The 26,962-nt window shown below is 38.3% G+C and overlaps 1 protein-coding gene across 3 annotated transcripts; it reads left to right on the top strand.

Annotated features, from left to right (window-relative positions):
* The first annotated feature begins 8,085 nt into the window (after positions 1-8,085).
* On the top strand, positions 8,086-24,364 carry dkk2 (dickkopf WNT signaling pathway inhibitor 2). 3 transcript variants are annotated; one of them, XM_035416739.1, is made up of 5 exons: positions 8,086-8,185; positions 8,400-8,623; positions 20,237-20,390; positions 20,576-20,710; positions 22,171-24,364. In XM_035416739.1, the coding sequence occupies exons 2-5, from the start codon at positions 8,429-8,431 to the stop codon at positions 22,419-22,421; spliced, it is 735 nt and encodes a 244-aa protein (XP_035272630.1). In that variant the 5' UTR covers positions 8,086-8,185; positions 8,400-8,428; the 3' UTR covers positions 22,422-24,364. The 3 variants fall into 3 exon arrangements, with proteins under 3 accessions (XP_035272630.1, XP_035272631.1, XP_035272629.1); XM_035416740.1 differs by having other exon boundaries at positions 8,086-8,623; positions 20,240-20,390; XM_035416738.1 differs by having other exon boundaries at positions 8,086-8,623.
* Positions 24,365-26,962: the final 2,598 nt, after the last annotated feature.

Here is a 26,962-nt window from a genome sequence, read left to right as displayed (position 1 = left end):
GACAAAAAACTGCACTGACCTTTGAAACGATTGATCATTTTGGGGAAAATATTTTTTTTCCCACATTGGGGATGAGATGGCTGTTATTGTTTCAATTGTTGATGCGTCAGGGCTCTGGTGATGAGGATGACAGTATTATAGACAATACCTAATGAGCATGTACATATAAGCAATAAGAGCATGACATACTATCAGACCGTAACATCATATTCTGATCATGACATTGTACCAAAACAAAAAGAAAAAAAGATATGCTTGAACATACAGCAAAAAGAATAACTGACATTTTTTTATAATGCCTTGCACTTTATATTGGCAACAATAGAATAAAACGGACATTATGTGCTCTTGAGGAAGAATAAAAAAGGTAACATGACTGGTTCCAGGGATCCAAATTTAAGTTATGAATACAGACTTAAGATGTAATGAAGACCACTTAAATTCATGACAGCCTTGAATGAGTTATGTTAGTCAGACAACAGACTAACAGGAAAAGGTGCACATTATGTATTAATAATGTGCACTAGGACCTCGGCATACTCAGCATCAGGGATCCCTCAGTCTGGTTGCCAGGTGATGGCCAACGGCATCCTTGGCTCCATGCAGCTCCTGAAGATGGTTGTCGGGGCAACAACGTTCTCTCCAGCGCATCTTCCAACCAGGATCTCCACAACGGGACCATGATGTCATTATCTCCATCTGTAGGGTATACAGACACAAACACGGCAGCACACAAAGCAAAACGAAACACAAAGCAAAGGAACGTAACCATAGCAATCATCTATGGCACCGATCTATACTGATCTGATCTACAGTACCACGTTAGAAATTAATTTAAGCTGCACTGCACTTTCATGTCCATAATTAGATGAGGAGATATTTTGTTCTGGTTATAGTTAGGCTGGAATTCATTGAACATTTGATTTAACTTTGACTTCAAAATAAATGCAAGTATTACTTATTGTCACGAAATTAATGTTTCAAACTCAGTAACATTAGAGTGATTCAGTGAAACTGGGTGCATTGATAAAAAGTAACATTAAGGAGGAATGTCTAAAATCTAAGGAGGATTGTTAATTGAATCGAGGCCTTAGTATCATACCCTGAATTACAGGATATCGCTGGAAATGTCAACCATATTCACTAGTGGTCAGCAGCAGCAGGTCAGTCAGCAGCAGAAAAGGATTCTCTCAAAAGCAGTTTGCCAATGTTAGTCGAGTTAAGATCCGTTCACATTTTTTCCCCCTTCAAAGCAATTTCCTGCTCAGGGTTCAGACAAGCAGGAAATCTGTCAAACAGGTTTATTATGCGATATTCTGTACACAGCCTCATCCCAAACCTGGAGAGTCAGGGCACTCGTCATAATCTCCGATACACCTGCAGAGGAATCTGCTCATTTGAGAACGGCGCCACAATTAAAAAATAATCTTACTGGACTTGGAACCGTCTGAAGTGCACAGTGTTTGTTTGTACAGTCCTCTGTTATTCTACCTGTTGTCTCAAGTCGTCTCTGCTAATAAATTGCTTTCATGTTTTAGGAGTCTGTTTAATGACCCTCTGTCAACCTGAAGCAGACCATGCTCACTTTTTCCAGATGTTGAGGTGTTCTGTTTTAATCTGTTGAAATGGGGAAAATGCTATCCGAGACAGCCCTTCTACTCCAGTTGGTTTAAAACTGTGAGCAGTAAATGCTTGGAGCCAGTGTGAAGTTTCACCAGGTATCAGTATATTCTTCCATAATTATGGTGCAAAGCCCATTTAGAAATGTATTTACTGTCAAAGAAGACTAAAGAGCTTGCACCTACTGGGTTCATTTTTATAATGACCAAGATGTCACAGTGCAGAATTAACATGTTTAAATTCAAGTATGAAATAAATCTCAATTTTATGCTGCTAATACTTTATAAAGGTAGTACCATTGCATATAAAATAAAGGCCATCTTAATTTTCCTGCATGCAGCCAATGTAGCAAACTATGTCAACAAAAATATTTTCAGTATTAAAATATGAGAATTACTCGCAAACAAAAGGCATACACTCACAGCCTGCAAGCTGCAAACCAATATATGACCTTAAATGAGTTGTTGCTCATTTCATCCATTTGTAGTTCGCAATTAAATCCAATCTGAAGCGTCTCTCCCCTCCGCCTGCTGTAACGCAAACGTCCGAGCCACCTGCTGTACAGCCTGAGCCATTAAATGGCTTCCATCTGGAAGGGCCCAGAGGTAAGGCCAAAGCCGCGTGCATCATTGTTTATCATCCTGAGAAGGGCAGGGTGTAGCTCATCTGCATGTATGATTCACATCAAAGTCACCGGCTCGCATTCTCACTTGGCTAGACCGCGCCAGCGGTGATTTAAAGGAATTTTGACAGGACCTGACTGTGGAAAACAGACGCCTGTGGGACTCGGCTTCAGTCTGAATCAAGCAGAATCAAAAATCAGGGGTGGGCCGGGGAAAAAGGAGGAGGACCTGGCCTCGACATCTCAGACTGATGTGCGGCTAATGGGTGGGAGCGGTGGGAGGACCCCAGGCTAGCTGTGTGATCCATTAATAAAAACCAGTTGAACTCATTGGGGTCAGGGGGATTACAACAACATGGGTTACTTCAAAGACATAAACCACAATTACTTAACCAAGTCCCCGGCCTTTGCAGTTAAGTCTAGAAGGAATAAAAGCATCATGAAACTCCTTCTCCCCTCCACCTCCCATTTCTTGTAGTAGTATTTTCCATTTGATAATAACAGAGAGAAGACACATTGTTTATTTAGAGTTGCAGACAGAACTTCAGCACTGCTAAGAAAAGGGGAGGGGGGACTCTTTGACCTTGTTGTACTCCCACTAAATTGGAGGCCATTGCATTTGTCTGAAGAAAAATACATCTGTTATGTTGAAACATGAAGAATTTTGTTGGCTAATGTTTAACATGAATCAATTCGGAAACAATAGCACCACACTTAAATCTCCCAGTCCTGGTCTTGTGGGGTAACAGATCATTATTATTTTTTTCCCAACTGCGCAGATGACTAATTAGGCTTGACTGTGTTATGAACTGAACATTTGAAGGCCAGGATAAATCCTCCTATGATAAATAGTGATTTAATTGTTTTTGTTGAGAGAGACAAAAAGAAAATAGTTCTGGTCTCCTGTGCCCATTGGATAGCATCCCATCACCGGACAGTCAGATTTGAAGACTTCAACACAGGCAGAAATGATTCACTTGGCGGCTGGTAATGTCTACGACTCCCACACTTCCCACACATTCATTTGGGATTCAAATAAATTTGGAGGAGACTTTAAGACTTGATCATCATCACAAATTTGGAAATCACAAATGGGATTCTCCCATAATCAGCAAGATGAGTGCTGAGGGTCATTCTGAGTGCTAAATAATTTGGCCCATTTTAGGGTAACTGTATTACCAACCTGACTACCAACTCTTTGTATTTAATTGGTATCTAATGCTAGCTGTTATATGTGCACCTTGCCAGCCAGAACCAAACAGATTAATTTTAATATGTTTTCTTTTCCAGTACCTGCATATGACAGTCACTTTTTAAAAATACTTTGCCCAGAAATAAATCAGTCATAACATCATTTATCTGCCACTTCCAAAATAATTTTTCATCGGTATAATTCCAATGTTTTTATCTCCTAACCTGATTAGACTCCCACATAACCTTATTAATTCCTACAAGAACCGTATATCACACATATATGGTATACCAGCCCCTTTCTCACCATAATCCTTAACTTTGATCCCTTGAATTTAGGAACATTTTGTTTGCATTTTTGTAACGGTTCTGCAATCCAAACAGTGCACCAGTCCTATGGTTTTCCATAACATCATTCTCCATAATGTATACAGCTTCATGCACCAACCATGCAAATCCAAAACCAAAGAGAATAAGTATTTCAGAAGTCTTTTCATACAAAATAGTGGATTCACCTTTCTAACATGTTATTAACAGATGAAATGGATTATACTGGAGTCAGAAAATCATATTCTTTAGTTCTCTGTCTTTAACAACTGGAAAAAACTTGACAGTGTGAACTTGTAACACTTGCTACGGAGCTATTCAGGGTTCAGGGCATTGTGAAAGTCCTTAAAGACCATTTGCAACATTTATAAGTTTATTACTAAATGTTTTATAAAACTTGAACTATTGTTAATAAATGAGCTAATGATTTAGAGATAGCAGTCTATTAATGAAGACCTTATTATTTATGATATAATTTAGAGTGATTTAACTAATAACTATTTATTAACAAATGTTCTTTATTTATTCATATTAATGGAATGAAGTGTTAAACTGTAAATTGGTACACTGTAACAAATACTTTTTTTATTATCTATGTATTAATAGACATAATATGCACCAGAGATATTACCAGAGACCAGCTGCAGTATGTGCCAAGGTCAGTTTTCTGTTAAACTTATCAATGCATTCAATTGTGAGTAACATTTTTTGTTTTGCTCTGCCGTTTGTTGGTGTGACAATAATAAACCTTTTTTAAATGACATTATTTTACCTAATTGGGGTACACACAATGTTAATAATCAGATCACGGATCAGGGAATGGCATCTGTATCCACAGATGGAAGGTGTGTTTGAATAATAGCACACCATACTATACATGTCTGTCTAAAATGAGTGCTGAAATGAATATTTGAAATATGGAGACATTGGCCTCATTATAGCTAAACTAAGGCACGCAAAGTGATGTCACATAAAATGTAGCCACTGGAAGAAAATAGAAAATTCCATCAAACGGTTCACTATGCCATTGATTGAAAGCATATTTGCTTCAACAACAGTGATTATGACACAACAGTTAAATTTTCAAAAACGCCCTGCTGGCCAGATAATGCCAGATTCTGCATTTTTCAAGCAGTTTTGAGCATTCTGATGTTGTACACTGACCACTCACTATTAGCTGTTGTTGCACTGCTAACCAGTAGCTGCTTGTGCAGCTGAAATCCATAGAGGAACCGAGGAATCTGGATAGCATTAGCTTTTGTTACTACCATCTTATACAAGCTAGGCATCAACAATGACACTGTTGCCTTTATCTTAGGCAGAATTGGAGATGTTGTTGACATCCCTTTCATCCATTCTTTTTGTTACAAAATCCATCAAAGGTATATTTTTCCCTTCATTTAGATTTTTGGTTGAACTTCACTTGATCTACGACCTCCTCACATGCAATTTTTATATCCACAATTTCAACATGCTTGCTCAGTATTGAACCATTGACATGCTTGTGCCATATGGACAGCTTTACAACGATGGGGAGTAAATATTAATAGCAGCATTAGAACAAGTGAATGAATTGTTTTTTTTTCCTAGTGAAATGATGTTATAAAAGTAATGGACTCAGATGGAAGTGTGTAAAGGAATGTTCCAAAATTTGATCATAAAGCTAAGGTATGACTTATCTGTCATTGCTAAACCCAAATGATGTCCATATCAGAGGACTGACAAGGAAGGCACCCTTCTTTTATGTAAAAGTTACCATAAAACTGTCACTCATTGCAAAATAGATAATTAACACACCTGCAGCACCCTTGTATTCGCCACTAAATCACTTTACTCAACTAGATATCGTCTGTGCATAGGAATTACTGTATTTTCAATATGAATTCTGGCAGAACATATCTACAGAAAGAAAAGGGCATACCTGATGCCATGTAAACCTTTAAATATGAAGTGAAGAATTTCTAGTGGTCACAACAAAATACGGCTCTCCATTGTAAATTTGGCAGAATTTCCCAGGCTATTGTTTCACAGACGCCTTGGGTTGATTAACCCCTGCCTCTAGGCTACACAAGCCGTGTATGTGTGGGTGTTCACATGTCACAAGGACGGCAGAAACTCAATTTCCCAGCACATCCTCTGGCATCACTGAAATCTCAGAATGTGACCATTACTCTAATGTGCCATGAGGACAGAAGCGAGACCAAGTCCTTCAGTTACCGCAGGTTTCTCCTGACAGGTAAGAGTGGAATACGAGAGGATATCCAAACTGCTCGGTGCACAGTTCTGGGTGCAGTGTGATTAACACTGGCTTAACACTGATTATGTCTGAGTCATTGGATTCTGGAGATTTTGAAGGTAATCACGGAGGTTTTGGCTTCCAAGGCTCACTACTCAGAGGTCAACATGAGGTTAATCTCACCAGGCTGTCTACACAGTAATGAGTATACATTTTAGTTATGCGTCTCTTATGAATTAACTGACATGAAGCTTTAAATGAAGAGTCATTTACAGGCAATTGCTCACAGCCTCATTGGCAGAACATACAGCAGCACATTCATAAGCACCAACTCATTGAATTACAGGAAACATTTATCGATTCTCTACCTTTTTGCATCATAACCATTAGACACAATCGTTGATACAGTCCTAATGCTGCTGCCAGTTTCACTCGATCATGGGGCAACTGTGCACTCAATTGATTGAAGCCATGGTCATATACTGATTTCATGCGGAAATGGTACTCTGATATTAGGGTAAAGCAATATGAGTGAAGACAAAAGAAAACAAAGAAGAAAACCTAAAGTATTTTCAGAGTGTTGAGTGTACAATGAGTCATACAGGGTATATGGAAATAACAAAGAGACTCGGAGTATGAGTGATAACGGCATGCAATGGGCCTATGTGAAAATCTATTTTCATTATCTAATCCATCACAGGTTGTGCCAAATAGAAATTTGAGCATGACAAATGTTTACACTTTATGGACACACTCATTGAGGCGTACATACATGGCCGTGTTTGCCCCTTGACAAACTTGTTGTAATGCTTTGTCATAACTGAACAATTAAACTGTTAGTTCAAGAGATACATCAAACCAATTGGGGAAGAAAGCATAGTTCTTCTTTTGCACATAGTTCACTCTAAAGACTCTTAATGATAGTATTTTATAGATTTAAAGTCTGCTGGGATAGGCTCCAGCCCCCCACAACCTTGACCAGGTGAAAGCGACTTACAAAATAGATGGATGGATGGATGGATAGACATTTTTTACTCTAACTATTATCTTACGCTGAATGGTGTTTTTCCATGTGAATTGCCCAGACATAACAGGAAATTTTAGTCCTTTCAGAAATCTACCGTATTCTCTTATTGGACAAGAAAAACTGAAGACAAATTGCACCAGCATATCATGTAATGTATGTAATCCCAGGAATGAAGGACAAACTGTCCATGAAGGAAGTTATTGTACTCTTAGATATTGCTTATGAAAAAAGCATGATAATTATCAATCCAAAAAACGCAAGTTCTATGCACAGATAATTGGCCAGCTCTACATCACAAATAGCCTTCATGTAATCAATCTTATCAATATTTGTTTTTTTATCGTATATCACTATGTGGAGGGAAATTCTTCTTATGGTAAAACACGCAAAAGATTTGACATGTTCTATATTTGGAAATTATAAAATCGTGCCACTTACTACTATCATAAAACTATAAAACAAGTTGGCCCTACAAAATGTGTGTGGCAACAGACACTTATAACCGAAAAAGCACCGACGAAAACGTGGACATGAACTTGGATTGCACCTGTTAGCCATCCTACTGCAAACATACTATTTCAGCTATTATAAGATGATGGCCATTAGCTTTAGTATTTATATAGTGGTGATTGTTGCTCCAACAGAAACACTTATTAGAGCCAGTACGTGGTCAAAATTCATCTTTAAAAACCATCTGTCTGTGCGTTTGTTATAACAGTCAATTATTTTGCTCATAAATCAATGAAAGGCATTTAAAACAAATCTTAACATCTTCTGCTTGCATTGTTTTCTCTGTTTCTTTCATTGCAACCGAATAATTTAACTCAAACTAGTTGAATCGGCGGTTATATATGATTAATTTTATGTGTTTTCCCCACCGGGGTTTCGGGTGTTGGGAGTCTGGGCAGGAGAGCTCCGCAGGACAATGCGCATCGCTAGAGCGAGCAGTGGAGAGAGATCAGTTTCACTCTTTGTCAGATCTGAATAGGGGCGGAGGAAACAAACCCATTAAGGTCCTATAAAAAGAAAGCATCTGAGATCATAAAACACAGGGCTGCTCAACAGAATCCTCACACACAGCCAGGGATAGACTGCTAGATGTAGGCTAGAAGTTTTACGAAGACACTATGGGCGTCGGGACCAATTAAGCCTACTTTATTTTGTATGTGCAGTTCAGCCTATCGTTTTTACATAGAAAAGTAACATCTGCCACTTTGAATAAGCCTTTGTAATCTTTCATATTTAAGAAACTGAAGCAAGCGACTCGCCATTTAATTAATTCACGGCATACATTCACATTATTTGGAAAGGTTACTTTCCATATTAAACTCACTCCGGCAATTAATAATCAAGGTTATTTCTGTTTTTATTCCAAGACATACATCTACAAGACTGTTTGCCAAGAATGCTAGTACTGGCCTGGACTAGGTGTAGCTGTGTTTTCATGCTGCTGTTTGCAGCATTGAGAATGGTAACGTCCCAAAAGGCAGAAGCGGGATCCAAGGTGAACTCAATCAAATTGAGTCTTCTGGAACCTCCAACTGCGGCAACGAATCGTTCTGGGACCGCAGTCACCAAGAAATACAACCACCTTGCACAGGTAAAATTGTTTCATTAATATAGTAACTCGCTTGCTGTTAACAAAAAAACAAAACAAAAAAAAAAAAACAAAAAAAAAAACGAATCAAACATAAGAATTCAATTTAATTCATAAATTGCAGAGTTATCTGCGCGTGTTAACCAGTGTCGACGCAATTTGAACACTTTTTATTTAATTGTATAAGACTTATTCCCGGTACGCCGTGGAAATTAATACGTCAGTTCAGTTAACTTCACGCTCCTGTTTAAAGTTTTGAGAGAAAGATTCGATTAAAATATTACATGAGTGGCAACGAAATCGACTATATTCTGGTGGTTTCTATACAGTAATGTCAAAAGGGCTATTTCCTCAAAAATATCCAGTTGTAATCGACATATATTTGTCAGATATTTTAATTTAAGGATCTTATCTAATATTTTGTGGAGGGTTACAGATTCATATAGATTCAAACGTAGAAAATTCGATTTAGGTGATGCGATTGTCATCAGAACAGATTTTCTTAGCCTATCGAAATCAATCTGTCTACATCGTTCTATCAGTTTGTGTATCTGTGACACTGCTTTAAGTAGGTTTGCCAGTCTAGACACGACTGTGGTCGTGTGATGGCTGGAAATTCTTATTTGAATGTTATAAGAACTTAATTTCCACTACGAGACGTTCTCAGTCTAGGTCTTAACCGCAGCCAGCCAATCTTGCCATTTAGCTAGTGTGTTACTATAACAAGATATTAATATGCCGCAGTAATGAGTAATTGGTAGGCTATTTGAGATATTGTTGAGATGTGTAATTGTTTAATGGAAATATTTTCTCTGACCACAAAAAGTGACCTTGTCATTGAATTGGCAGCAAATGGTTTCAGTGATTCAGTAGGCTACTTCTGTGCACAAGATCAGGGTAAGAATAGCCTACTTCAAAACACTGTACAAAGTGAGAGATTTACAGTGGATGTAACTCTGGCCCACAGCCTACTACTTAAAACTGCGGTTTGAAAGTGTTGGAGCACATATGGGCCAAAAGTCGTAAAAAGTCGACCTCACCTGCTATTGATTTGTGGAAATTGCGGGCAAAGACCCCCATAAAACTTTAAAGTAATTTCAGGCCTTGAAGTCAATACTCAATAAAATACATTTAAACCGTTAATTTGAACCGAAATGTCTGTGACAGTTGACACAACGGATAGTTGTCCGTCTGGTTCTCAGTTTTATTAAGCCGGTCCAGACGCATATTAAACGCATTGTGTTATTAAACGCACTGTGCCTACAGTGTATTTTAATTGGTAATATGGTTCAAAATGTAGACGTTATTGCTCTTTTGCTGCTTTCTAAAATAAGTGGTATGTGCGTAGTGATGCTGTGTACGTTTTGCGGCTATTACAACAGGCAGCAATATTGAAATGATTAGTGTAAAGCCAATGATTAAAATTAATAAAAACAGGCAGCTCCAAAACCAGAACTTGAGGTAGGGACACCCTTGCTGATACAATTCTTTATCAATATTTTGAAATATACTGGTCTGTGACTTTGTCCAAGCTGGTGGGATTGTGATATTTTGTGGTACAATAATGGCAATGTAATATAAATAAAATAAAATGTTAAATGTAAAATGAACTTCAACATTGTGTTTAACTCTAATAAGAGTATAATTGATCTGTGCTGGACTCATAAACCGAGTTGACTTAGTGAAGATTGTCTGTTCATGCTATTTTAGTTTGCATTTCTCAGGACTAAACTTCTCTAAATACTTCCAGGATTGAATACCTTAGTATTCTCTTATGATGACAATGTTCTGAAAATATAAGAAACATATCTGGCAATGTGATTGATCTTTGCATGATGTCCACCAGAATCAGAAAAAAAGCCTATAAAAATGTTATTAGCAATGAGCAAGGATGTTACATTGCACTTGTTTCATAGTGTTTTAAAGCCAATTACAGAGATGATATTGCCATGGAGTGTCTGGTTGTATTTAGTATTGGAATTAGACTGAGGAATAAATAAAGACTTAGGGCCCTGCTCGTTGCAATTGTTTCTAACATTGATTAAGGTAAAGAAAGCTGCATGTACTAAGCAATGCCTTGCAATGTGGCTGAGAGAAGCAGAGAGGAGTACTGGACAATTTTCATTGTTCAATCAGTTCTGGTAGAGTACAATTAACATTCAGAGTTGATCGGATATTTCATTGATTTTGTTAGAGGTGAAGTAACACTGAACATGTTAATGTGTTAATGTAGTTGTGCACCTGGAAGGTAATTAGAGCCGATGCAACTCTGTGTGTCCATGTGAAGTGTAGTTTTAGTTTATGAACCTATTATTGTGCCTGTCAGTTATTTTGTGACTCAATATATCAGTGGCTTATTTGTGGAATTCATGTCAATGCAGTGACCACTGCTGTGCCTAATGAATGTACAACATTGTGATATTTCTAATTTTATCATGGCCTACGCTTTAGACATTTGGTTGCATTATTGCAATGCCACTTTTCTGCAATTAAATGTCTGTATCATTTCTAGACCATTTATATCAACTGATGTAGAGCACGGCAGATGATGTAAGCATGTGGATGTCAGACCTACCACTAGGGTGGGAAAATACCCAGCGTAGCAGTACTGCGAAACGGCTTTTTTGGAAGAGCGCTTACAACCTTGTTGCAGTAATAAATGAGTGTGGTTTTCAAAAATGTGGTTTTCCACAGGGAGATATGTGGAGACCACCATATGTGCGTGAAATGTTATGCCACATTTAGCAACGCGTGACTATAAAGATTTGGCCATAACTTTAATGGATGTGGGTGTTCTGCTTTTAGACTGACAGAATGGTTTTTAGGGATTTAACCTCCTTGCTAAAGCTGTATAATGTTGAGATGTACTAGGTTTCAATCGCAGTGGACTAAATTAGACTGACAAATGTACTTTATTTGGAATATGACATTCTAAGACTTTAACAGCCATAGTGCACCAATGGGCACATGACATTTGCGAGGTTACATTTGCAACATATCTAAACTCATAAATTAGAGTTTAGATATGTTGCAAAAATGTCTAACTGCCATGAACACCGCATCCTCGTACACTGTTGTAAGAACCTGGGTTTGCAGAACGGTGATACTGTACAAATGCGGAACTTCCATTGCAGTTGGTTCAGTGCCAGTCTCTTGGCAACACTGAAGTTCAACTGTAGTTATCTTTCATGATGTTGGTCAGGGTTTTTCTCAGTCAGCCTGAAGGAAAGACCAGTTGTGAAGTAGTTTATTATTCAGGGTTAGAGAAATGCACATTGCGGCCACCGAGTTGCAAACACAGAAATTAGACATTGTTTTCTCTTTCACGGCAGTTCAGGAATGTTGATGTGCCGTTCACACATCGGGGTGTTTTTTTATGGCAATGTTCTGGCCATGCTACAGCCTGATGTTGCCCGAAATTAAAGGAGTAACACGTCACAACATGATTAAAATAACTGTATGTGAGAGTGAATGCAGACTGTATATGCTAAGCTGTTAGCTGCAGTGTGCCTACATTGAATCTTAGAGCATGGGTGATAATCATTGCATCCCTTGGCAGCTGACATTGCTGTTGTTTCCTTAAAGGGCAAGAGTTGGTCAAGTGACCATTAGACTTTACTGAAGGGACAAAATATGCAAATATGCATTGTGCAAAGATATGTTCTTTTAAAACACAATGCTCAATGGTTTCTGCAATGTTCTGGTCACGTAGTTTTTGCAGCCATGTATTTACCGTTGTTTTGTGGAAATGTAGTTTACACACTAGCAACTAAAACAAAGTGGTCTATACAGCAGTGCTCAGGGAAGAATTTGTCTCATTTGTTATTTGATTATGTGAATCATTGTTCTGTATTTTAAATGAGTTTAACAGGCCTGTCTTCCAGGCAGTGCCTTTACAAGTCTGGAATGCTCAACAAGGCTGTCACTGATTCGAGGGTTCTGTTGTACCTGATGCATTTAAAGGAAATCCATCAAGACACTTTTTCAGACTGACACAAACAAAATTCTTGGAATGTTGCGCTAAAGTGTTGCAAACACAGAAACAGAAGTATTACCTTCACCTACACATTTGGTGTCAGGAAAGTTTTCACAGTTTTTTTTTATTTCTTAATAAAATTGAAATACGCTTCCCGGAAAAAAGCAACTTTGCTTTTCCAAGTAAGTGTTGTGCTCTTGTCCTCTCAATTCCCAGTATTAAATTAAGCGTTTCAGATTTGCTTGTTCGTGTTCTGAGCTATAACTAAGCCACTTAAAAAAACGTAAAGTGCTTTCACGTTGAAATCTGTTTTCTGGTACGGTACCCAAATTCATTCCAGAGTTAACAGACTGGTATGAGTAGCTGTCAGAGGGGAATATCTAACCATGACAAAATTCCAGTCCAAGTGATGTTTAATGCGAATTCCTTTTCCGTCAATGGAACTCTCCCATGCCTGAACAGTGTACCTTACATTGCGTATTACATTCACCTTTATGTACTGAGTACATCATTTTTCTTTATCTCGTTCTTTACTGTTCTGTGTCTTATGAAACCACGTGCATGAAGTTGTTAACTGATCCTTTCAGTGATCGCATTTTTTGAAAAACACAAATCACAGGAGAAGCACATCTTTCATTGAACACATCTGGCAACCTATAGGCACCAGCCTACCTAGAAGGTTATATCTATGTAGTATCCAGGATGAACTTGAGCAGTGGTAGTAAAGTAAACTTGGCAGACTTGTGCCCACCCTGCCCAGGTGAAATGAAATTTAGAGTACAGTTGACTAATGACATAACCCTCAAAGACTCAAACTGATTTCTTGGCAGCTGAGCATAGCAGGTTCTCAGGACAATAAACTATGTCAACAGCCACCCAGGAGCTCAAATCTCAATATTTGTGTACTTAGCTCATAATAACCCTTCTGTAAATACGCAGTCCCCAAAATGCCTCCTGGGTCTCTTTCCACAGCATGTCACACACTTTCTCACTTTACCAGGCTTGACTGTTTTTCTTTGTTTTCTCACACAAACGACTGTACCAATTATCATTTGTCACATGTAGTTCCCCTCTGAGTTCCAACCACACACTGGAGTGATAATTTATGTGCCGCATTCAGCTGCCTGCATCTGGAACTATGAGGTTATTAGGTCGCCATTGCCTCATATAGACACAAATTAACTACATTTTCCACAAAAAAAATTACGCTAAACACTGACAAAATGCTATCTGTGAGTCAGTAGAATTTGTGGATTCAAATATTGATTGTACTAGCTGTTCATTTACAATCCACTGATGTATTCAGTTCTCAGATTTGAAACAGATTTGGCACCAGTGTACAGTTGCCTAAAAGATTAGTGTTATGTTTTTTTAATTTCGTTTTTTTTGACTTGCCAAATGCATTTAAGCAGATCTTGCTGGAGCAGTCCCATGTGTTTTCGAAGAGTGGCAAAGAGGTTTTTTGGGCTTTAGTGGGAGGACAGAAAACAACCTATTGAAGGGCAGAAATCATCACACCCGTCAGTTAATGACAGGAGATGGCAGCTCCCATGTATTGCGTCTTTGAAGTTCATGGATAATATTAAGTCTTGGCAGTGTCTCCACATTAAGAATCTGCCGCAAGCTATGTTTTGCTCAGATGTTGCTGTGATATGTCATTCTTTAACACTTATCACATTGTTTAACAGGACTGAATTGTCTAAAGAGGGAAAAAGCATCTGCTGGCAGATAATACACCAAACTCATAATTTATTTCTGTGGATGTACTACACTTTCATCCATATGAATTTAATACGCTTAATCCATAATGATGCTAGTTTGAACTTTGATAGCACCACTATTAACAGATGTGATTATATCTTTTGATGCCATTTTCCAAAGTCATCCAATATTGAGCTCTTGTACTGCTTATATTTACTAATACAGTAAACAACAGTGATCTGTTTGTGCCACACCATCTCTGTAAGAAAAAATATGCTCTTTGCTGTGCTGCAGTCCACAAAATATCTATAAAAACTATACTCCAGTCCACAGATTCACAGCAAAATTCTGTGTTTCATTAACAGTCTTATATGAGTTCAATAGAGATGTCACACATTCTATTTGAGTTAGTACTCTACCCATAGCTTTTTTACACTGACCATTTTTGCTGAGGAGTCATAAAGTAATGCAGTCTTCAATAGCAGCTATGCTTCCACTGAGCTCTCAGGAGCCTGTCTCTGTGGCTGTTCTTTATCTGTTAACACAGGCTGTGTAATGTCCCAAACCACTTCCTACAGAGGAAGAGCCCTGGCTTTTATTTGAGAATATTTTCTCAAGAAAATGTGGGAGATTGCCTCAGTTGGGAGAAAAAAAAGGAAGAAAGCTTTCAGTTTGAGAGACACATGAATGAAATACTTCCAAACAATACCGTGCCCTGTCAGAAGCCAAGAAAAGGGCATTTTATAACAAGGGAAGATAAGGCATGATTATCATCCATGATTTGGATTTGTATCGTGGGTTTCAAAGGGAAGCCTGTGAAATTACTGAGCCCAGGCATAGGTAAGGAAGGGGAGACCCCTCCCTAGTGATGTAATCAATCCTAGACTGCAAGCAAGCAACCCCTGATAAGAATCACATAGACTGTTCCACAGGGCTATCAGGCTTTGTCTCTACACTGTAGTTATGAGACAACAGGCTATTTTAAACGAGACGACTACACTTTATTTGAGTTGTCCTCAGGGTATCATGTGGTTAAGTTTCTTTCCTTGATGCTGGTAAATTGTCTTTGGCTATGCACAAGCGTGTTTGAGTTCAATGAGCTTAAACAGACACATTAACTCAACTGAAACTCAGAGCTTCTCAATGATGCCATTGTGGGAGTAACAAGGCCTTTAAAAAAAAAACTTTATTTTTTAATTTATTGAATTGACAAAGTGGTCTGTGGTGGTATGGTGTAATGCACCTGAGCCTGGTAAAAAATATAATAATAATAATAATAATAATAATAATAATTATTATTATTATTATTCTTATTGTCTGTTTTTTATGTATTTACTTTATGTTTAAAAACAAGTTTGTATATTGCAATGATTTGCAAACATTTAATTCTAACATAAAGTTGTAGAATTCTGGGCATTTGACTTTGTGCTGTGGTCTTTTTCACTTGCAGAGGACCTCTCTCATGTGTTCAGTAGTCCAGACTGAACATAAGGACAAATTTAATGGGTCTCCTGCCCATGTAATTACACCACATGTAAGGACATGTTTCTACAAAGTACTTCCGAAGTTTGTATAGTATTGTTTTTTATGCAGAATAAACACTATGTAATTGATGTAGAAAAATTTCTAAAGCGTGTATTGTTACGCATTTCAACATTTAAACCATTTAAGGTTTAAAAGATGTTTAGCTTACAGTCAGAGTAAAGCCAAAGAGAAGCAGCTGCACCTAATGTATAAAGAAGAGGCTATGGTTGCACTACATGTCCCAAGATGCAACTTCCCTAGGGACAGTTCAGTCATAGCCGAGTAATTATAACGTAATTACAATTAGAGGCACTTGATATTAAGCTGGGACTTGATTTTATAACTAAACTATTAAGTGTGTGAAGTAAAGTGTAGTAAAACTGAAAGTATTGTGCTGCATTTTTTCAAAACTTTGGACCATTTCTCTTCATAGTGAAAGAAATTATGATGAGAGATGAACTACTAATGAACCGGCCTTCAAGAAACAATGTTAATAATATAGGTATCCTGGTGAATCTTTCGGAGAATGCTTTTGAACAAATACTTTTGGGATTAGATTGGTTGTGTCAGACTTGTGACACTGCAAAATAGAGTGTGCTTCTTTTTTTGGGGGGGGGGGGGGGGGGGGGGGGTTCTAAATACTTGACATTTGACAGTAACAAACCTTGAGAAATTCATTGTTATTTTGACCCTGTTTCTCTTCAGTTGTTAAACTTAGGCCTCAGTCAGGGTGTGCTGATGTAGTTTTGTGCTGCATAAATAAGACGTTTCACATTTTATTTTACTGTTTTCTCTAATTAAGTGAAGAGATCAATGCTGGTGGCACAATATAAATTGAGTTGCATAAATCTGGTGGATGATTTGTCAATGGGTGCACTAAAGCACATGGAAAACCTAATCACCTGGTGTTTGCTCATACACAATGAGAGTTATCTGCGTTTTCATTTGTAGACATCCAAAATTTGTCAGTTGTGTACAAATAACATTTTGGATGCTCCACTGAAGACTGATTACTAGAAAATTAAACTTTCCAAATGGTATGTGAGATAACAACTAGCTATGGTGGATGTAGATTGATACTCTGATGGACTGTTGACAGAGTTTTGTTATTAATCATTCACCTATGTACCTCAGATACCAAGGTGTTCTGTGTTCTTTTAAACCCTGGTAAATTGTATATGGTTACCTCATACACAAACCTGAGTATAATTTGAGAATGCTTGCAGCTGTTCTGGTGACCTTTTCATGGGATTGACGAATGATTGCTTTGATGGCAGCTTACTTCCTGATGTCTTAATTTGTGCAGACTGTTGGATTTGCATGTGCAGAATTATGGGTCCATTATGGTGATAAATTAGGGACATGTGCAAGTTATGCTTATCCCATATGCGAACCTTGGATATATTAATGACAGAATGACACCAGATGCTGGTTTTAATCGTCGTTGGTGTCTCAACAGCTACCCAGTTTCCGCTCCTAAAAGTCAGCTATTCAAGTTATTCAGGTTATTCATAATAATAATAATGTTCAATTGAATTCATACAGTGCCTTTAAAAGATCACAACTCTTCTCAGAATAAGAGCATAATTCACCTCGACGATCAGCAACTAGGGATGCACAGCAACCATTTCGTGCCAGAACACTCACCACACATGTAGCAACATGTGGCTGTGCTGCTGTGGAGAGGAAAAGATTTATATAGCCGGTTGAACTGGTGAAAGCCTGGATGGCCAGATTGTAAATTAAGCCTCGATACAGGAGAATAGGCCCTCTTTTCTGTAATAGGTAGCATGTTTAACCCGTAGATGAATTGGCTCCTCAATACCCTTTTAATGCATAGGTGGGTCAAAAATTCAAATTCAACAAGATGCTGAAAACATTCCTTAGGGATTTTGGTCGATACAGACTCATAGAATCATGCAGCTCCTACAGTTCTTTTTGGCCACACATTCATGCTGCGAACCTATTTTACCCTCCAAAGAATCTCTATTAGATTGAGACTGTGCAGGTCATTGGAGTAAACTCAAGTCACTGTCATGTTCATGACAAGCTTGAAATGATGTGTTCTTTGTGACATGGTGCATTATCCTGTTAGAAGAATCCATTTGAAAAAGTGTAGACTGGCCATAAAGGAATACACATGGTTAGCAACAATGATTAGGAATGATGTGGCATTCAAATAATTCTCAACTAGTATTAAGGAGCCTAGTGTGTGCCAAGAAAGCATTCCCCACACCATTATACCACCACCACCAGCCTGCATCATTGACACAAGGCAGGATGGATCCATGGATTCATGCTGTTCCCACCAAAATATGACCCTAACATCTGCATGTTGCAACAGATTTGTCTAATCTTCTCTGTCTATAGCCTCATCTTCCTATTCTTAGCTGACAGGAGCAGAACCCTGCATGATCGTCTGCTGCTGTATCCCGTCCACTTCAAGGTTTGAAGTGCTGTGCATTCAGCGATGCCCTTCTGCACACCACTGCTGTAAAAAAAAACTGTCATTTGAGCATTTGTGGCCTTTCTGTTGGACAGGTCTGTCCATTCAACTCTGACCCCTCTCATTAACAAGGTATTTTTTGCTGTAGATCTACCAATACTGCAAATTCAATACTAGTCAAAAATGACCCAGCCTATGTAAACAAGGGGTAGTAATGAAAAACTAATCTTTACTCAAATTGTAAAAAAGTTAAAACAGAAACTGCTCTTAAATTTTCTATCAATAAAATACAAGTTTGAAGGAGAATACAACAGTTGTAGACATGGTTTATTTTGAGAGACTTGCAATCAAGTCATTTTTTGACATAGATATGCATCCAAGGGTTAATAACTACAGTAATGACTTTGGTTTTACAGTGGCTTTTGGTTCATCCTTTCAGAAAGGCATCATATCCTCGACGTCAACTTCTACATTGTTATGTCTGCATGGCTGAATGGGTGGTGTTCCACTCAATCTTGTGGGGACAAGTACCACATATCAGCCCAATTGTGCATTTTTATAGCATCAGTTTGGCTTTCCCTTTCTCCCATCCATGTTCTCACCAAGCCCACCCTTGTTTAACTTTGGACACGGTTCCAAACACTTGAAACTTGAAATCAACAACACAATATACATAGGGCTGAGGAACGTGCTTTTTTATTTTTGTAATAGTTAATGCCAGCAGCAAATAAATGCCATGTGTACAAAATTACAATACGACACTGGTTCCAGTAACATCTCCTGGTGTACTTGTTGTGGAAAGAGTGACTTTGGCCCTGGTTTTGTTCTTTGTTGCTGTAGAGTAGTTGCTATGCTTATGAACAATGCCTTTTTATCTCAACCATTTCAGTCACATTAATGAATGTCTTTTGCACCGTGGGAGAAAATGTTGTCAGTGCCAGACAGCAGGAGTGATGCACGTCCAAAAAGAGAGTTTTCTGGGAGTGTAATGTCATGGAAAATATCATATCTGAAAGTATCTGAGGGTGCCTACCATTTATCTTGATTTAATAACTTTTATTGGCACAACATAAGCAATAAAAACAATCAAAAGATATTCCAATAAAGCAGCAGCACTCAAAGAGCACTCAACCATTTCTAATAAAGTCATACATTAGTAATTAGGGTTATAAATGAGCTTCACCTACACTTTCCTGACACGATAGCGCAATAACTCTTGATTGCATTCTGAAAACATGGCGTTAAAGTTGTGCAAGCTACTACAGTAATTCCCTCAAACATGTGTTCCCTATTTTTTATTATCTACAAACGTGAAAATACATGATAAGTTAATCTGATAACTGCACGGTCCAGTTTCAGCTTTGTTTTGTTGTTGTCATATAAAAATATATTTATATACAGATAAGCCACATTATTGGAGTTAGGCCGGTCTCATTTGACTGAAATTGAATTTATTCTGTTTTCATAAAACTGATAAACTTTTCAGTAACAATAATTTAGAATAGTTTTATTGCATTAAATTTAGTGCTTTAATTTTTGGAATTTTAAAGGGTTCCCCTGAAGCCACTCTGGCCTGATTTTATCTTGATTTGTTTGTTTCCAAATGTCTAAACCATTCACTTTCCAGTTCAGGTAATAGAAACTGTATGCATGATGATATGTTTTAAAAGGCCAAAGGAATTGTTTTTGTCAGTCCTTGAATGGATGTATCTATCTTGGGTGGATATATCCTTTAAATGCCATGCGTTTGCATTTCCTTAGTTTACATCATTAACATTTTTTTTTATATAGTTGTGTAGAGAACTAAGCAGGACAGAAATGAACATGTCATATGACCACTTTCCAGAGGCAAGCCAATAAAATAGCAATGACTAAGGTGTCCAACTGTGGAGTTTCCCTTATGCTTTAGGAGCATTGCTAATAACTCCCATGCAGCATGACTCACTGTCCTATCCTGTTCCTGGTCCAGCAGGTGTACCCTTGCAGCAATGATAAGGAGTGCAGCGTGGGAAGCTACTGCCACAGCCCTCAGCACGCCCCCTCCCGCTGCCTCACCTGCAGGAGGAGGAAGAAGCGTTGCAACAGGGACACCATGTGCTGCCCCGGAAACCGCTGCAGCAACTGTAAGTCCACGGTGACATCACGTCTCATTTGCTGGACTTCTCTTACTCCAGAATTATGGTTGAAAAACTGCTTCTAACAATGCTTGAGTAACAGTGACTTTAAAAGCTCATAACGACAATGAAGACATGCATGCCCAAAAATGTTTTGACCGATTAGCTCACGCTATCCCTCCCTCTCTCTGCAGATATCTGCATTTCTGTTTCAGAAAGTGTTCTTCCACCACACATCCCAGCTTTAGAAGACCACAACAAGTTCTCAAACAAGGATAACAGCTGGAAAAAGAGTGGCAGAGCAAAGCCAAAGTTCTCTGTAATCAAAGGTCTGTCTCATTCTTGGTTGTGTTTTACACTAGACTGCAATGTAACACAAAAAATGTGGTTAACTTTAATTACGTTCTATCATGGCCACTGTGTACCTGGTGAGCCACACTTTAGGAGCCCAAGAAGCAGAAAGCACATCATCAGGTGATGCCTGAGCCACACAGAATTGTTGTTTCATATCCATATAAAAGACAACACATTATTTAATATACATTGGGCTCGATTTTCCAAAATCAAAGCCGCACAGTGCATGGGTGCAGTCAATGGAAAGGCGTATGAGCGCACTGTGCGTGGCAACTGATTCGCCTGATGATGGGCTGCGACTTACGCTTTAGATCTGGTCTCAGCAGGCAGGTGGTGAGGCAGCAAATCACGGAGCATAGGGACTGGAAGATCGCAATGAGCTGCACCAGAATAGCAGTCCATTGCTCAATCTTGACTGACCCACCCCCAGCAGCGACTCTCCTCCCACTTTGGTGCACGGCGAGTCAGAAAATGACCAAATGCTCAGGCATATCGAAATCCATGATGAAAATACCGCTTTTACAGTGCAACAGCTCGCAATGCGCTATTCGCCGGCCAAAAAATAGAGCCCGTTATGTTGTGCTAGCGTGTTTCACTTTAAAATAACAAACATATTATGCCTGTCAACAAGAGTGAATGCCCAGCTAGTAATCCATGGTTCTCAGAACTTTGCAAGACATTAGGAAAGTCACAGTAAACGTTCCCAGCACATGTATTTTCCAGGTTCCTGGATGCCTTTTGAATGTTATCTTTAAGGAAAATTGGAGGAATGGCCTTGAAACGATAATTTTTGCTTTATTTAAGCAAGCTGGAAGAAATTGTTTGGGTAATGGATTCTGAGTTGTTGTTTGTGTGCAAAAGTAAACCTTTGGCAGTCGAGGAGAAATGTGGTTTCATGGAAAAGATTAAGGTATTATTAAATATTTTGTAGTCATTCCTTTGAACGATTGATACAAACCTGCCTAAATGAGACTTAAAACTTTTGAAACTGTTTTTAGGTACGACACACTGCTATTTTCCTAGAACTGCAATGCAATACAACATTTTACATTTTAACACTAAACATCTTTGACAAGAGGCCTTAGCAGTCTTAGTTTTTCTGAATCACAGTTCTCCTCATGTTGTTGATATATACTGAAAGTTTTTTGTTTACCTCTCAGTCATGAAGCAGTGCGTGGTGGGATATGGGAACATGCATATGACCATGAACACATGAAAACATGCCTGTATCACAGCACAATTCTCAGTGTCGAATCAACCCTAACAGATTTTGACAAGAGTCGAATAGGAACCAGGTGTCCTCTACTAGAACACATAGTTACTTTTTCATGAAACATTTTGTGTATTTTTTGCCTGTATTACTGATAAAAGCTATTTATTGATCATTTATTGTTGACATGTTTCCCAATTGAAATGCCCCCTCTGTTTCCCAAAGCTCACGAGGGAGAACGCTGCCTGCGTTCCTCGGACTGCTCGGATGGCCACTGTTGCGCCCGTCACTTCTGGTCCAAGATATGCAAGCCGGTGCTGCGGCAGGGGGAGGTGTGCACCCGGCAGAGGAAGAAAGGCTCCCACGGCCTGGAGATCTTCCAGCGCTGCGACTGCGCCAAGGGGCTCTCCTGCAAGGTCTGGAAGGATGCCACCTCCTCCTCCACGTCCAGGCTGCACATTTGCCAGCGGGTATGAAGGACCGATTTAGGTGCCCCCCCCCCCCCCCCCCCCCCCGGTGGAAGATACTACTTTTGAGCAGGAGGGACTGTGATGGAAGAGGCCTGGAGAGGAAGAGGCAGGGAGAGGGGGGCGGAGCCAAGTTCGGGATGCAGCCATGTCAGACTAGGGTGGGGCGGGGGGTGGATGACGTTGACAATGCTATTGGAATACCCTCCCCTGCTGTCCTTCTCGAATATCTTCAGTGCGGCAACCACAGGGGCTGCCAAAGCCCGCAGTTTGGCCTTCTGGTCAACTAAAGCCACGCATACACGTCAAAACCTTCAATCAAGGAGCTCGCATTTTTAAAATGGGTAGCTCAACAAGAATTATGAAGCAGTGAGGGAGATGTATTGGTAAAACAGCAGTGCTAATGGCTCCAGTCCCTTGGTTCATTTGCTGCGTTTTTTGGTTTGCCTTTTTTCTGGGTGCACTTCTGTTACGGGAAGGCAAACAAGACACACGCTTTACACTTTTCACAGCAACACAAAACCTGAAGAATCTGTATAAATATCATGCAAATCTGGCTGTGCTAACTGTGGTATCAATGTCAAATGAATTGATTTAAGTCTATATTTTAGTCTAGTCATTGTAGGTCATGAGATAATAAGGCATATGTTTTGCTTTTAATAGCAGCAATAATAACAGCATGCAAAACTGTTATATTACCGATTATATAATAAAATGAATACATTTATTTTTGTATAGGTAAGAGTGTAGGCATTTATATTTTCTCTTAAATGTGCCTTTTATTGCCAAAGAATTTATTAACTATTTCAATTGTAAATAGAAGCCACATCATGTTGCCACCTAGGGCAGTAGAAATCACCATTCATGTCTCATAACAATTGATTGCCTTCAAAGGCATATTGAAAGTAATCTGGCTGTATTTCAAAATGAGCAGCATTCACGAAGTCAAACATGGTTTTTATTATTTTGTGCACTTAAGTCTTGAATTTGCGAAACTGTTGTAGATTTATGTATCCTTGTCATTGTTGGTTAGCCTAGGCTTCAAGAAAAATTGTCCACATACAACTGTGATATTTCACCTCACTCGCAGAGTGGTGTGGGACCTAATCTTGGGGCCCCAAATCATATCCAAACACATTACTCTCTGATGAGAAGACTGAATGACTGTACATTTTGTGAAGGCGGTACAAATAGATTTTAAAGTATTTCTACTAATAGTGAATAATACTACCTTTGGTTGTGATGTTAGATGTACGGAACCATCAACATTTCCCCAGAATTTCCTGATATTTATTTCCTCTGAAAATCAAAATGTACATAGACCCAGACTATATCAATAACAATGACTGCACATCCAGATAAACTGGCTTAAGTATTTTTTTTTTTGAAATATTTTTATGAAGATCAGTTTAAATACATGCTATGTGCAACTGAATGTGTTTTATCCATCTGCAATGTCAATAAAATGTCTTATAAATACACAGCCACCTGCTTTCTCTAAATGTGGTTGCTTTTAGTTGAAACCTAAACGGGTTAAAACTTTAAATTATTGTTTTCCAGAATGCTTGTTTATTTCAGGAGTCTCTTGTAGCTAATGAATTTTATTTTTCTGTTGTCTATACAGTGTAGCTGTATTGTAAATAACCAGAACATTTTTCAAAATGCACTTACAAACAAAGGCATGAATATATCACTTACATATAATAATAAAAAAAAGAGTGACACTGAGTTCTAAGGTAGATGTAAGAGGTGAAGGGCCATGTTTTTGCGACAGTGGCCGGACAAATGCAAGGGGTCTTTTGGGATTGATATTCCTGTATTGCTCAAAATGAATATTTGTCACCAGTACCTGGTTTGGTAGTTTTGTGGTATGCAGCAGACATATTTGTTTCAACTTGGGTTGGGCAGCGCAACAGGTGCTGTGTCAATAAAAAAAATTGGGCACTTTGCAAGTTTCATGTCTAATTGTGTGTTTTCAGTTTTAAGCAGCCCAGGCCACATAAGAACTCGCTGGCCCATTGTACTATTATGGTGCTCTTACTAATGTGCACTTATGAACATTGAACATGTGGAGCAGACAGTCAAGTCAAGTCAAGTTTATTTATGAAGCACTTTTAAAAACAACAGAAGTTGAGAGAGATCTCTCTACATTTGTTGAAGGTCTGTATGTATATGTATGTAAGTATGTGCGTGCGTAGAACCTCTGACATTTACAAATACAGAATTAAGGTTTTCCAAAACTTCCACATCCTCTGTTTAATTCTTGCCAAATTATATAATTACAATCCAGTTTTTGGCATTGTTATAACATTTCAGTTTCCTTATTCTTAAATAGGCTACTCTTATTTTGCAGCCATAGTTTAAATGAATCAATAATCAGACCAGCTGTAATGAGAACTGTTTTTTTTTTAAATTTTAAACAACATTATGGTTTCCAAACAGACTATCTTTGGTTTTCTTGTAAATGGTTTGCTTCTATTCTGGTCTTTCTTTATATCAGAGAGCAACACAGAATTTATTAGGAACTCCTTTAAGGTATGCTACCTACGCGATTCCACAGTGAGGCACTCAAATATATGTGCTACAGAAAAAAAAAATACGAATAAATAATACCAGATGCCTGTAAACACAAAACAGACTGGGGACAGCTTATTTCGACATTCACAGGTTTTCCTCAGGCAAACCCACCCTCCTCGCTGAAAAATACAGTTGCAGAAGACCTGAAATGGTAAAAAAAAAGTCTGTTTTATGTGTTCATATGCATCTGGATAATTATTTTACTTTTAGTTTTACATTTTTATTCATTTTTCTGTTCATAGGCCTACATCTGAGAGTGTCTACTATGAAACAGTGCTGCAAATAACATATTGTACTGTTTACTGAGTGATCACACATTTTTAATTATTTGACTATAGCTGTGGCTTTGTTCAGTTTAACTCAATTCTTTATATCAAACACTTTATTTTTCCAAATTACATTTTTTAGTTCTAAGACATGTCTCTAATTTTGATAAGTTCTATTTAGAAATGGAAATTGGGCTTCTTAGAGGTTTCAGCTGAATCAGCTGTGATGGGTTCACAGAATCACAAGTGTGTCAAAGAAATGTATTTGAGGTGAATAATATGCATTTTTTCTTTTAAATAGCCTGATGAACTAAAAAAAGCAGGGTGGTTTATAAAGAGTTTATACTAGTATACATTATTATGAAAAAAGACAAATAATAAATCAGAACTTTAGGTTTATAGACAGTTAAGATGAAAAAGCCTCTTGGAACAAGATGCCTAGAAGCTCCCTTTGTATGTGTTTGTGTGTGCGTATGTGTGTGTGCATGCACGTGTTTGTGTGCATGGGTGTCTGTATGTGTGTGAGTTTGTAACTTGTATATGACAGCTCATGTGTTTGCAGAAAACCACACTAATAAGAATTGGAATAAGAATTATCTAAAAAATAAAAGTTCATTTTTTTTCTTTAATCGTTTAGGTGGATTTTCAGACATTTGGAAGACACCTGCGTGGATACAGCTGGATATCTTGGCACACGCACATGGAAACTAAATCTAAATCTGTGCGGCCTAAATCTTCTATAATGTCATTACTTCCATGCTTTTACCGCCGTGATGTTCGTATAGTTTCAGGGTTGCAGTGGTCAGAAGATTCATGTTTAAACGAACACAGATTTGTTTGATATATTTTTTAAAGGTGAGTCAAACTGGGTTTTCAGGCGTGTCTTTTTTTTTTTGTAATGAAAAACCTTTCCCTCTGCTTTCTGCCAAAGGATGTTTGTAATCGCTGCATTTTCCGCCAATGTACTCCAAAGCAAGCATAGCAGCCCAGGAGCACAAGAACCGGTTGGCTACAAAGTGGGTAATTAATTACAACCAGTCTCCCGACCGGTCGATATCCGCTTTCTCAAAGGTACCGATGTTTGGCCGCATAAAAATAACAGCCAGGGTTGTTCTTTTTTACCCTGATATCTGAGTGTCACTGTAATCTACCTTTCACTGAAAGCTCTCCCATCAGGCATCTGCTGAAATTGAACTACATGGAAGAAATGCAGAAAATAATCAGAAACACATTGATGCTCTTGATTTAAAGTTTATGCTCAGTGTTGGAGGTCCGTAATACTTCCTGCAGATGATTCACGTGACAGGATTTGCGACTGGCTCTATTCTTTATTTCATGACTAGAAGATGAAAAGATGCTCTGTCAATCAACCACCACGAAAGAAAGGCAGAGATGTACAACGTTACTTTTTCATCAATGTTAGGAATGAGAAGTGATGTTCCCAGATTTATGGATAAGTGGTGACTAAGAAGAGCGAAAGAGTCCAGATGGTTCTCAGTAGCACATGAGTATTGCTTTGACAAAGATTAAAATGGAAAATATTTGTTTAATCAGAATCTGAATCCGAATCAGAAATATTTGTTTAATCAGAATGAATTTGTTTAATCAGATTTTTCATGCCACTTCTGCTATAATTTTTTCATGTATTTAAGCTGGCCTATCCAAAAAACTTTAAAATTCAGCACTGAAATTTAAATACACACAGAA

Source organism: Anguilla anguilla, chromosome 5, assembly GCF_013347855.1.
Source record: "Anguilla anguilla isolate fAngAng1 chromosome 5, fAngAng1.pri, whole genome shotgun sequence".
Lineage (NCBI taxonomy): Eukaryota > Metazoa > Chordata > Actinopteri > Anguilliformes > Anguillidae > Anguilla > Anguilla anguilla.
This window is presented reverse-complemented; position numbering and strand designations above follow the sequence as displayed.

Coding starts and splice junctions, on each gene's coding strand:
- dkk2 (XM_035416739.1), top strand. CDS start 8,429: ATGCTAGTACTGGCCTGGACTAGGTGTAGCTGTGTTTTCATGCTGCTG. Junction 8,624..20,236: donor AATACAACCACCTTGCACAG/GTAAAATTGTTT, acceptor TTCCTGGTCCAG/CAGGTGTACCCTTGCAGCAA. Junction 20,711..22,170: donor AAAGTTCTCTGTAATCAAAG/GTCTGTCTCATT, acceptor TGTTTCCCAAAG/CTCACGAGGGAGAACGCTGC.